Source organism: Buteo buteo, chromosome 10 (assembly GCF_964188355.1).
Source record: "Buteo buteo chromosome 10, bButBut1.hap1.1, whole genome shotgun sequence".
NCBI classification, from domain to species: domain Eukaryota; kingdom Metazoa; phylum Chordata; class Aves; order Accipitriformes; family Accipitridae; genus Buteo; species Buteo buteo.
The window spans coordinates 8006851-8018919 of NC_134180.1; the positions used below are offsets into that span (position 1 = coordinate 8006851).

The following is a 12069-nucleotide window of genomic DNA, read 5'->3' on the forward strand; positions in this document are numbered from 1 at the left end:
TAACTACTTATGATTTTGAACCACAAGAGGACAACAGAAGACCATGACCATGTGTGCTTCCTAACAGAAGCTGGTACTCACCCTCTTTTTCCACTTCTGGGTGGAGGACCACTCCGCCTGTCACTCCTAGGCCCTGAGAAGTTCCTCCCTGGTTTAGCTGGCCCATTGTTGCCACGTCGGTTTTGACGGTCTATTCCAGGCCGCTGACTAGAGAAACTTCTCTTGGCTATTTCCCTTTTTGGAGCTCCAGTGTTTTCTCCTGCCTTTGCAACCACCTGTGCTGCTATGTCTGCTGTTTTCTTCTCATCCCTCTCCCGCCTCTCATTGAAGTCACTGCTTTCTGAGGCTGTTTCCCACTCTTCATTGGCCTGGTCTGAAGAATTCTGGTTTGACAAGTCTGGTGTCTTACTTCCTGACACATCCAGAGCAGTGTTGGAGGGCTCATTAACTGCATTACTAACTGTGGCACTTGTTGATGAGCTGGCTACCACCTCATTCATCTTTGATGCGGCCTCTCTTTCTTTTAGGCGCCTAAAACGTGGTGGCTTATCTTGCCTTGGAGGCCGAGCAGGCCTTTGTCTTCTTGGCCTCTCTCTATTTGGATCAAACTTTCTCTCAAATTTTGGAGGTCTTTTATCAACTGGTATAGGACCATAATGTTCATTTCTTCTCGGAGGCTCCCCATCTTCTGGTTTAATGATCTCTGTTTGCCTAGGGTTCCACTGATTGTCTCTGTAGGCTGGTCTCCTTATTGTGGATGGACGTGGAGGACGCCCACCAGGATCTCTGCCACCACGTCTATACATTCCCCCTCTGCCTCGTCTAGAAGGCTCTCCTTTAGGAAGAAATCCTGGTTTGGGTTTGTTCTCATCATCTCTTATGTATGTTTTTTCTAGGGATCTGTTGTCTACCCTGATATTGTTTTCAGGTTTGAACGACAGGGGCTTTGGAGGCTTCTTACCATCAGCTCTTTCTTCTCTTTTTGGGTGCTTGCCTTTGATTAGACTTTCTTTGTCTGACAGCAGTGTGTCACTAGCACTTTCATGAACTTCGCTGTCAGAATCTGTCTCTGAACCATGCTGTCGCCGTCGTTTTGGGATTACTTCAAAGTCAGAACTCTCACTGCGAGTTTCACTCTCTTCTCTTTGCCTAACAGGCCCTGAAGGCACGTGGTCTGACCTAGGCTTAGGATCTCTGTAGTGTGGGTACTCTCTATTATGGCCTCTACTGCCCCGACCACGTCCTCCGTAAGAACCCCTGTAGCTACGACCTCTAGAATAATACTCCCCACGACCTCTGCCTCTGTATCCCTGATCTGGGAACCAGTCTCTATCCCTAGCCTCTTTCCAGTATGTCCTAGGTGGTAAGCCAGGCTCTCTTTTTACTGGTCTGGTTTCTAAGCGTGGTTTCTCTACAACCTCTTTGCTAACTACCTTCTCAGTCTGCTTCTCTTCCTTCACTGCAGTAGCCGGCTGCTGAACATGTGGCTGCTGCTGTGCTGCTGGTTGAGCAGGTGGCTGCTGCTGTACTGCAGGGGGAAGCTGTGGAGCAGCAGGTTGGGCAGCTGGCAGCTGCTGCTGGACTGGAGGTGTGGGTGGCTGAACCAGAGCTTTAGCTGCAGTCTCAGTTTGACTGCTCTCCTGGCTTGCTGGCGTTGGAGCAGCATCCTGGGTTATCTTCTTAGCCAGAGCGCTGCTGGAGGCAGATGTCTCTAGCTCAGCCTGAGGCAGTGGCACTTGAGGTGCTTCCTTTTTGTCACTTTTTTCAGACTTGCTAGGTTTTTCACTAGCTATCTTTTCTCCTTCTTTCTCCTTCCTCTGCTCACGCTCTTCTCTCTGTTCACGCTCTTCCTTCATATCTCTAAGCACAGGTTTTTTAATAGGACCTGATCTTCTTACTGGTCTATCACTGCCTTCATCTCTCCTACCATAACCTGGCCTAGGACCCCATCTTGTTTCAGACTTAGGTTTGAAAGTTTTTTCAGGTTTTGGTCCTTCTGATGTTCTATTATTGATCAAAATATCTTTTTTTGGCTTAATCTCAAGCCTCTCAATTGTATCCTTTGTCTCAACAGGCCTGTTATTTAATTTAGGGATATTTGTTGCTGTCTCATTCCTCTGATCTTCTGATTTTAGAGAGTGACTTGAACCATGGGAAATGCTTCTCTTTAGTGAAGAGTGACTTTCCCCCACAGACACCAATTCTTCTGGAGAGCTATGTGTGACTTTCTCATTCACTCCTTCAAAATTAACTGCTGTGTTAGGTGTGTCAGTTTGGAGAGGTTGTACATCTTCCAAAGGCCTGCTTGGGAACTTTTGTACCTCCACCTCTCCTGATTCTCTGAAAAAGTCTGTCTTTGGATGAGAGTCCAACTGGTTGTGTTCTACAGGATAAGCAGCAGCAGGGACAGCAACTCGTTCTTGCTCCAAGTGTGCCTCAGACCTAAGCAGCAAGCAATTAAGAATGTTAGGGTGGGGGGAAAAATTTTTACTCATAAATATTTACTTAAATAATCTTCTATTTCTATGAAGGATTAATGTCAGTTCTAGGAAATAACAAGTATTAATTTTCATACTGGCTGCTAGTTGTAGAGGTCAATTTTATTCTATCCTGATTAAGAGTTCAGTGTCAAAGTACGATTAGCTATAGGAATTTATTACTGTTAATGGCTATACATACCATTTTAAATGGAACCCCCAAGTTAGCAGGCTAATGTCACAAGTATTACCCAGACAGCAGTAGAGCAAAAAGAATTTTGGGGTACTTTTAAGATGTAGAGGAAGTCTTCGTGACCATTTATCATGCAGCAAAGGTCAAAAGTGACTGTCTTGCTTTATACCACTTCTACTTAACATACCACTTTTGAAACTCATATACATCAGACAGAAGTTCTCTGATATGGGGAGGATAGAGAGCAGGACAACACTGTAGGAATGTTCTACAAAACTGAAAATTCAAAATATTATGGCAATCGCCATTCATCAAATTATGTTAAGGATCCTAAACAAGGGGTGAATTGTCTTTCTACATCTTACTACAGAGCAGGCATGTCTTTTGTTTTATAGAACAGTGCCAACTACATGGGATCGCCCAGTCACAAGTCCTTTTAAAGTTCTGTGTGAAGAGCAGCTATAACTCAGTCAGCTTAAACTGTGTTTTGCAATGTAAGTTACACAGCCAAGTGTGTAAATATGCATGGCTTGGAGAAGTGACATGCAGGAGTACATCACTCAGGCTTACCTCAAATCGTCAGGCTCTTCTAACACTTTAGGAGGAGAACTAGATTGCTGAGGTTCTGCATGGGGGTATGGATCCGACCCCCACATCATGCGGGGCTCTGACAAAGGAACAGTGTGCTCTCTTGCTGAGCGAGCTATATGTTCAAATGAATCTGAACTGGTTGCCGACCCCTCTATCTGGTCTCTTCTCATCAGTGGTTTGGGAGGCATAATTCCTGCGCCAGATGCAAGTTCAACAATTAAAACAAGTTTAACATTAGCAAAGAAACCTACCTCAAGACTAACAAAGCATATCAGGAGGTACTGAAGAACACTATTCTCTCTCCTCCGCTCTCCTTTCCTCTGTACCTTCCGCTGTTGAAACCAAATGTCTATTCACTGCCATTTAACCTCAGAATGGCTAAATCATATTCACCACTAGTACTCTATGTGCCAACAAAAGGAAAAGCTGTGTGCTTCCACTATAATGCAAAGAACCAGGTCTGTAGACCTGTAAACTTGTGGGTGAAGTTTCTGCTATAAGATGTGAATGGTAAAAGGCAAGATGAGTGTACACACATGTTTTTTTGTACTCTGTTAAGGACTGGGTCCTTTTTTTTTTTTTTGTAACATTTAAAAGAAATTCTACAGTTTTCACTGTCTTTGCTTAGCCTGCCATTTCCTCTGTTCATTCCTTGCACTCATTCAGGATATTCATTCCCTTGCTCATTAGCTGGACAAGTACCTCCATTACATTACATGTCAGACTGGTATTATTTATGCATAATAGCTTTCCTAACTGCAAGTCAGATGGCCATTCCACAAATTAAAAAGGACTTTTTAGTGCTAAGAACCTGAAAGCACAAATTTAGTAAGGCTCTAGAGTCTAATATATAATATAAAAATAACAAAATTTCATGGCTTTTTTTACTAAGCCATGTGGTATCAAGTGCTAACATATAATGAAACACAAATGGTAAATATGCTATTTTTCTCAGTTCAAACTAACTGATACCAGCTTTAATATCTGTAACAAAGTAAGGCTGATGCTGACATTCTGAATACATCCTTAACTGTCACTAACATGCCTACAATGTGAAAGTTGTGATTTTACTTTACAGTCAAAGATACACACTGACACATGACTATCATTTTTCCAGTATTACTAAAATCTATTTTGTCTCAAACAATGAAATAATATAGTTTTCTTCTTAAAAAACCCCACCCATTCGCTGTTACTATACATAGTGTGGTTCGGGAAAGACTTCTATTTCAAAACCAAGAAAGTTCAACAGTCAAAAAATGCTGCCAGATTTTACCTGGATGAATAGGAGGCATATCCATTGCAGGTCTTCCTGACATCATTCGTGGGTCCATGTAAGACTGCATCATAAGCCACCGTGGATCAAAGCCCATTGAAGCTAAATGCTGAGGATGGGGCTGCATGGGCTGGTAAAGGGGTCTGTGCTGGGGAGGTGGGACAGGGCCACTAGAAGGCTGTGAGGGAGCAGACTGTGGAAGGACACCTTGCTGTTGTTGTTGCCACTGCTGCTGTTTCATTTGCTCCTGCATAACAGAAAACAGTATTACCAGACTTTTTGTTAAGATGAAAACTTGAGCAGAATTCAAATAACCCTTCGAAACAACAAGTACAGTTATCTCCAGGACACTATGCATTCTGAAAGTTAATTGCAAACATGCATTAGGATGAACTAGGAGAAAAGCGAGAAAACCAGACCAGACAATTTAGAATAGATACAGTTTTGCTGGTGTTCAGCTGAGACACAGAACAACCTATACTTCATGCATGTCATTAATGCAAAGTGCTCTTCAGACCATAGGACCCAATCAAAATTACATTTGTGAGTGTCATACCCTTTAAGGAAAAGCTGCAGAAACAATGATCATCAAACCCCAGGTTCCATAGGCAACCACTGGGCAATGCTCTACTGCCAGCAACTGATGGAAGAAACAGCCAGTTTTAAAAGCCCCTCTTGCCTTCTGCTCACTTACACTGCAAGTGACAAGAAGTGTTCCATGCAGAGCAATTCCTGCCAATACCATAGATGTTAGAGAAGCTGGGAACCAACAACTTATGCTTTTTGGAACTCCTATGGTCATGTTCTTATTCAGAATGAGACAGAAGACATCATTCTTTTAATGAGCTTCCTTCTTTTAATGAACTGGTTAGTTACCTGTTGCCTCTGAAATCTTGGTGGTAATGATTTCTGGAACTGTTTAGAATAGCCCGAGGAAACAGCAGGACGAGGCTGAGATCCTGAATCTGGCTCACTCTCATGAGTCACTTGTGAAATCTCTTTCTCATTCCGACTACTATCTTGTCTGGTAAAGACCGCTTGATCTTCTGAAAAAAAACAACAACCAACCCCATGCGGGAGACAAGAGTGAATCTTGAAACTATGACAATTTAACCAGAACATCAGATAAAGGATGTTGTTCTAAAATGAAAATAGTCTGTATTCTCTAACCTCACAGTCTTAGTTTCCAAAACCAATAAAGGCAAAAAAAGGTAAGAATGACCCCTCAAAACAGAACAATTGTTGTTAATACGTCTCTCGCTGTCCCTTTTAAACTCAAATACACTGGGTAATCAACCACTGGCATTTAGGTTGTAACTATTATGTGATTTGAGAAGTGCTGTATCAATGCTACCATATTACATTTGAATCAATTTTTTTTATGAACCAAGGTTCGGTTTTACAATCACTTTTATCCATTTAAAGGATAACAGAACCTTATTAAGCATAGTCTAACAGTTCTCTTGTGGCATTCAAGTTCCACTACAAAAAGTGCACCAAGTTTAAATATGTGCTCTTTGTGTCTACTTCTCTAGGCTCACTGAAAGAACAGAATAGCTGAAATAATTTACATTGCTTTTTAGCAACATAAGTTGCTGACCCTCCTTTAGAAAGAAAAGAAAGCCTGATTTTCTTTCTGTATTCTTCAAAGTCCAGCCTAAACCCCAGAACCCATTTTTCCTTTAATGTTTTGGTGAGTTGGGCAAACAGGTCTAGCTCAAAGGACAGTTAGCAGCTGTAATGTGCCAGGAAAACAAATGGTCTAGATGCACCAGGTTAATTAGGTATGCAAATTAGACTCCTAGATTACAACTATGCTCTGTGGCTCAGCTTTAAGACAGACAACTCCTACTTGCGTGCAAGCATACCTTTTTCTTCCTTGTTATTTCTGGTTTCACTTTCTTGTTTTTCTACTACAGGTGTTGCCACAGGTTCTACAGGCTCAGGAACCTCATGTGCTGGTTTCTCATCTTCTTTCTCCTTCTCACTCTCCTTCTCTTCTTTCTCCATCTCCTTTTCTTTCTCTTTCTCCCTTTCCTGCTCTTTTGCCTTCTCCAGTTTTTCTTTTTCTTCTTTTTCCTTTTCCTTCTCCCTCTCCCTTTCCTTTTCTTTCTCCCTTTCCCTCTCTTTCTCTCTCTCTCGCTCCCTCTCCTTTTCCCTTTCCCTCTCCCGCTCCCTTTCTCTTTCCCTCTCCCTTTCCCTCTCTCGCTCCCTCTCCCTCTCTCTCTCTTTCAGAGGGTCTTCCCGGGAGGGTTTTGTCACACAGCCAAATTTCTCATTTAACCGTTTTAGCTTTTCAGCACAAGCGGCTTTTCGCTGTTCTTCCATTCTTCTTTCTTCCTCTTCTCGCCGCTTACGGGCTCGCTCAACAGCAGCGGATATCTCTGACTGCTGTCTTCTCCTCTGTTTCCAAATTTCATCTTCATCTGGTACTGGTTTAGGGGGAAAGGGTCCCTGCCTTCCAGGTCCTACCTGGCGATCAGGGGGAGGAGGGTGCTGCAATATTAAAATCAGTTAAGTCAAGTTGAACATGTATGATATAAATAGCCAGCTGAAATATTACATTTTAACTATTTGTTGACATGTGTATTTGCATGGCACCTTTAAAAAGCAAGATTCGGAAGAAAAAGCAAGCCCCCACCTTCCTGCTCCAGTTCAGACTCATGCAACCTGAGCTCAGAAAGGAGAGGTAAAGACTCAGTTGGGCTCATGTCACTCCTCCTCCTCATCACCAAGGCAAAGTGACAGCAAAGATGACAAACATCTTTTAGATTTGTTTACAGGCTGCTCTAAATCACAGAGACTCAGGGTAGATCTCAGACGAAAGTCCCCCAAGGAGCCAAAGAAATTCCAGGTAGCTCAGAATAACAGAGATTTTAATAAGGCGTGTTGAAAATTGGTAAGAAGCTACTATATACACATTTTGTTTGGGACTTCATCTCCCTGTCTGCCTCGACAACCAGCCCTCCAGCACTGTTCCCATGCACATGTCCTCTCTAGTTCCCAAATGGGACTGGATAACTGAAAGCTCTTGAAGTTCTCATGCATTTCATACACCACTTACAAGACGGGGCTGCTTTACACAATTAGCAGCATGGCTGTGTTGGGGTCCCATTCTTACTGGCCACAGTCACTATGATCATTTTAACTGTTAAAGAAAAGGCTCGTCCTTATGTGAAGCATATTTTTACTATCCTTAGTCAAAATCCTTCCACCACAGCATTAAAGAATTTAACTCAAGGAAGTAAAGACAATTCTAATCTTTCTTACCGGTGGTAGAATAGATTTTGGATGAAGAGCAGGACCACCTCTTTCATGTATAGAAGGCTGTGCTGGACCCCGATCCTATTGGATCAAACACAGTACCAGGGTTAAGCAAGCTCATAACAACAGTCATGCTAACAAATTTTAAATTTACTGTTTTCTACTGCATTAAGATACTACACCTAGTGAACTATCTGCACACAACACAAATTTGCATGCAAAACAAGGGCAATAACATTTCCACTTCATGTACTGAAGATTACTTCATTGAAGTAATGTACTTCATTACTTCATTACTGAACAATTACTTTAGAAATTCCCACATCCAAATTCCAGAGTTTATGTTACTGCACTGTTTTTTCTCTCAGATTCAGTGTAGCTTCAAACCTTGAAAGACGTGATCTTTATATACAGAGAAAGTGCAAGTAAAACTAATTCAGGATCCCCCAGCTTCATTACTACTGGTGTCAAGAGAAAACATTTCTGGAAAATTTTCAAAGCCAACAGTAGCTTTTCCTGGAGGGGGGGTGGGGCAAATTAAAAAAATAGGGCTGAAGCAGACATAAGCTGAGGTGGTTGCCACTCATCCTCTACTAGAGGATAAACCAAAAACCAAAATGGCTGAGCTGATGAACTCTACATGGTCTGTATAAAATCCATCTGCCTGCCAGAACAGCTTTATTCACTGTTACAGGGATGGACAGTCAACAGTATAGAGTTAAAGCTTGTCAGTTGAGTTACAGTAACTGACACAAGCGTTCTCACCCCCTCACAGCTGTGGATTAGAACACAGTAGATAAAGACATGCTATTTTTATTTTGCGACCAGAAGCAGCTAAGTTGACTAAGCAGCACCCGATCAGTTACCACAGCTCAGAAAAAGCTTTCAGTAGCTAATGCTTTCACTCATGTTCATAACCTTAATTGACCTGTCAGTTTGGAAAGACACCTGAGTTGGACCTCTCCTGACAAGGCTGTTGCCAGAAGAGCTGAAGAAAAGAACACACAAACCTGATCAAGCTGAGAGCTTTTGCCGTAAGACCCTTTGGTTGCTGCTGTGGAAACCTGTGTAGCAGACTTGGCACCTGTCTGTTCTTCTGTTTCCTTCTGGCCATCAGGACTCTGGGAATCTTTTGATGGTGTTTGTTCATCACTATGTGCAAAGAAATAAGAAAAATGGAAGGTGTACTCCACACAGGTATTTGGCGATTTATCTTCTATCCTCAATGTTTCTTAGCAAGAGCAAAAATTCCTCACAGCAAGGATAATTTCTACTACATGCCCAGCTGACTGGAGTCTGCAGACAGTTATGCAATTTAATACAGTATTAAATTACTGGAATAAATGTTATTGGAATGAGTACTTGCACTCATTTCATTCAACCTTCCCAAAAGCTAAGCTAGTTAAGTGGCATTCACACCCAACTGGCAAGCAACTCACCCACTTTCCTTTTCTTTTTGACTACTTCCTTGCTCATCATCATCACTGAAGTTCAACTGCTCAGTGTAATCCACTTCACTCTGAGCACCTGATGCATAAGCAAATATTCAATTAATCTTTCAGAAAGATTCAATGTACACATAACAGAAAACATTAATTTGATGTGCTTACCAGCCCAGCCTTCATCGGCCTCAGCATCTAGATTATCAAATTTATCAAGTTCTTTAAGTTCACTAGCACTAAGAATGGATGGGCGCTCAATAGGTTCTGAACACCATGAAGGTGGTCCTCTTCCCCTTGGCCCTCTAAAATAACAAAGAGAGAAACAAAGACCACTGTCACTATTTATCCACAAAATGACTAAATAAAAGGTCAAATTGTATGCAATTATTTGAAGTATACAGTACTGTTCTCTCAAATACAGTATAAATGTGAACTATCATCCATGTGTGTGAGTACTGTAGTTCAAATAATTACTGCTACACCACCAGATGGTTCTTTATATAAGAGAAAGATTAGATGCTATAGTCTTGCTTGCACACTTCACAAACAAGCCAAACATCAGTTGACAGTAGAAAACCACATGCCTTGTAGCTTTCAAACAACAAACTGCATGCATCTGGCATCCTTCTTAACACCAATTTATCCACCTCGGAGATATTTCTTTATACTTTTCAATGCTTTCCCACTGTCAAAGGTTCTGTATCTTCTTCCTACTCCTATACTCAAGTTTTCCCAGTCATCCCTCTCATCCTGTCCTCTTCCTGATCCCAACGACAGATCACCCATCAAAGTTTGTACCCTACTGCCTATAGCATCCCTTATTTCCTCATGCACGTGCACAGCCATCCTCAGCTATGGAGAAATGCACAGAAAGGAGGAAAACTAATTTTATAATGCATTACAGTTCTACAGTTTTATAATGCATTAGTTGGAGAGCAGTAGAGTTGAGAACCAGAAATTAACTACTTTCATTATAACAATAAAAGAGTCCTTTTACAGGCAAAATACTGGTTGAAGTTTTAAAGGTGTCCCCAACTGACTCCTGCTCTTCCCAATCAAAACCCCTGTAATGTGCAGAATTACCTCAAGTTTTGCAGTTGTCAAACACAAATCACTCCATGGCACTGCTCCACACAAGCCAAACTTGTGAGACTAACCAGTGGCAGTTCTTATGTAGTGTATAATCGTAATCAATATACTTAGTGCAAATTCCCCCCCCCCCTTCTCCACTGAGTCAGAGTTCATACCCATACAACAGTAACACTTGTAAGGTTTCTTACCTGCTGGGCTCAGAATTGGGAAATCTTGTTGGACCTTGCATGGAAGGAGGATATGCCATTCTAGGATACTGATTAAACATCTAAGAAAGGTTTAAAAACAGGAGGCATTCATTAAAAAAAAAATAAATCATTGCATTAAGCATACTGAGATCATCAAAGGAATCACAATGGAAGTAAAGCAAGACTCTTCACTCAAGACAGTTTGCTTAATATCGCAAGTGTGTGACATCAAGTCACCAAGGTGGAGTGATTACAAGCATTGATCAACTCCTGACAAGTTCAAACTCAGTGTAGCAGGAGCAGCAACAGGTAGCCACATCCTTCAAGGAGTTGGTTGCAATCCCACCTCTTCTAGCAGAACTGCTAAGCATTCCATGGAGGGAGGAGAAAGGGGCATAAGGAAATCACGCTAGCCAATAATCAATCCCTGCTGCTTAAAAACTTTTCATGTAACCATCACTTACATAAGGTGGCATCATTGCTCTGTACTGAGATGAGATAGGCGGTTGCTGCTGGCCATTCAGCTTGGGCTGAGGGACCTGTGGTAACCGCACATCCCTCTTTTCTGCTGCCTTCTGGCTGTCATTTTGTTCTGCTGGTGTAGCATTACCATCTTCTTGACCAAGAGCCTTAGCTTCTTGGTCGGTTGGAGAACTGGGCGAGTTGCTCTTATTACCACCTTCTCTCCAACTAGTAGCATCTGCATGGACAGAATCAGTACAAGAAAAAACAAGAACAGACTTTATATTACAGATTTACAGATGGGCATGATGAAAAACACATTCTTCCTACCCAGTTTTCAGAGACACAGCGATCTGTGCAGACACATGCTCATATTTGCTACCGAAACAAGCAATGGTCATTTGAGAAAACAGAGGCTGTTTTCTAATCCTCTTCAGCCCTATATCCAGCTGTGTTCCTGAAGGCTAAGAGTTAAATTTATAGACTGCTCTAGTTGCCCTACTCTACCTTCAAAACCACAATGCAATTTAGGAAGGATACTAATAATAGCACAGGAGAGAAAACAGATTTAGTTGTGGTAAGTGGGCCACTGTTGACTCAGTGAGAAGATGCTGTCAAGGGAAAGATCACGTTTCTTAAGCGGCAAAGGCCTACCATAAAACTCTCAAGCAGCTCAAAATGACATATATCTGTACGTTAGAATCTAAGTGAAGACAGGTATCCAGAGTCTGGCTTGTATCTCTGTCTGATAAGGATGGAATAGAAGTAATGAGGGCTGTACTTCTGGGTGTGAATGTCTAGCAAGAAGTCCAGGAAAAGGGATTTTAATGACCTATCACTTGTGCCAGGCAGTCCATTCTTTTAGGAGTTTCTGCCTACAGAGCATGGGTTATGACAAAAAAAAGAGTAAACTTAGCAGTAGTGCTCAGATCCACAGGGACCAACAAAAATTCAGACACACATTGTAAATAATGCTCCTTTAGGGGCACAAACCCTTTAAGCAGTGTTAAAACTACACTCCTATGTATCCATTACAGTTCTTCCACTTATCTTTGCTGGGGAGCACAGCTGCTAAAGGGGCAAC

General features: G+C 41.9%; 1 protein-coding gene across 14 annotated transcripts in view; it reads right to left on the minus strand.

Annotated features, from left to right (window-relative positions):
* The window catches only part of PRRC2C (proline rich coiled-coil 2C), an 80346-nt gene that overhangs the window by 36623 nt on the left and 31654 nt on the right, over positions 1-12069 (minus strand). For 10 of the 14 annotated variants that reach the window (XM_075038453.1, XM_075038450.1, XM_075038452.1 and 7 more), the window contains exons 6-16: positions 10988-11238; positions 10524-10603; positions 9412-9545; positions 9241-9328; positions 8812-8953; positions 7808-7882; positions 6406-7033; positions 5414-5583; positions 4538-4784; positions 3241-3454; positions 82-2442 (exon numbers count right to left, since the gene is read on the minus strand). In XM_075038453.1, the coding sequence (XP_074894554.1) occupies positions 82-2442; positions 3241-3454; positions 4538-4784; positions 5414-5583; positions 6406-7033; positions 7808-7882; positions 8812-8953; positions 9241-9328; positions 9412-9545; positions 10524-10603; positions 10988-11238 (4390 nt within the window). The remainder of the gene's footprint in view (positions 1-81; positions 2443-3240; positions 3455-4537; positions 4785-5413; positions 5584-6405; positions 7034-7807; positions 7883-8811; positions 8954-9240; positions 9329-9411; positions 9546-10523; positions 10604-10987; positions 11239-12069) is intronic. The other 4 variants (XM_075038455.1, XM_075038447.1, XM_075038456.1 and 1 more) reach the window with 2 other exon arrangements.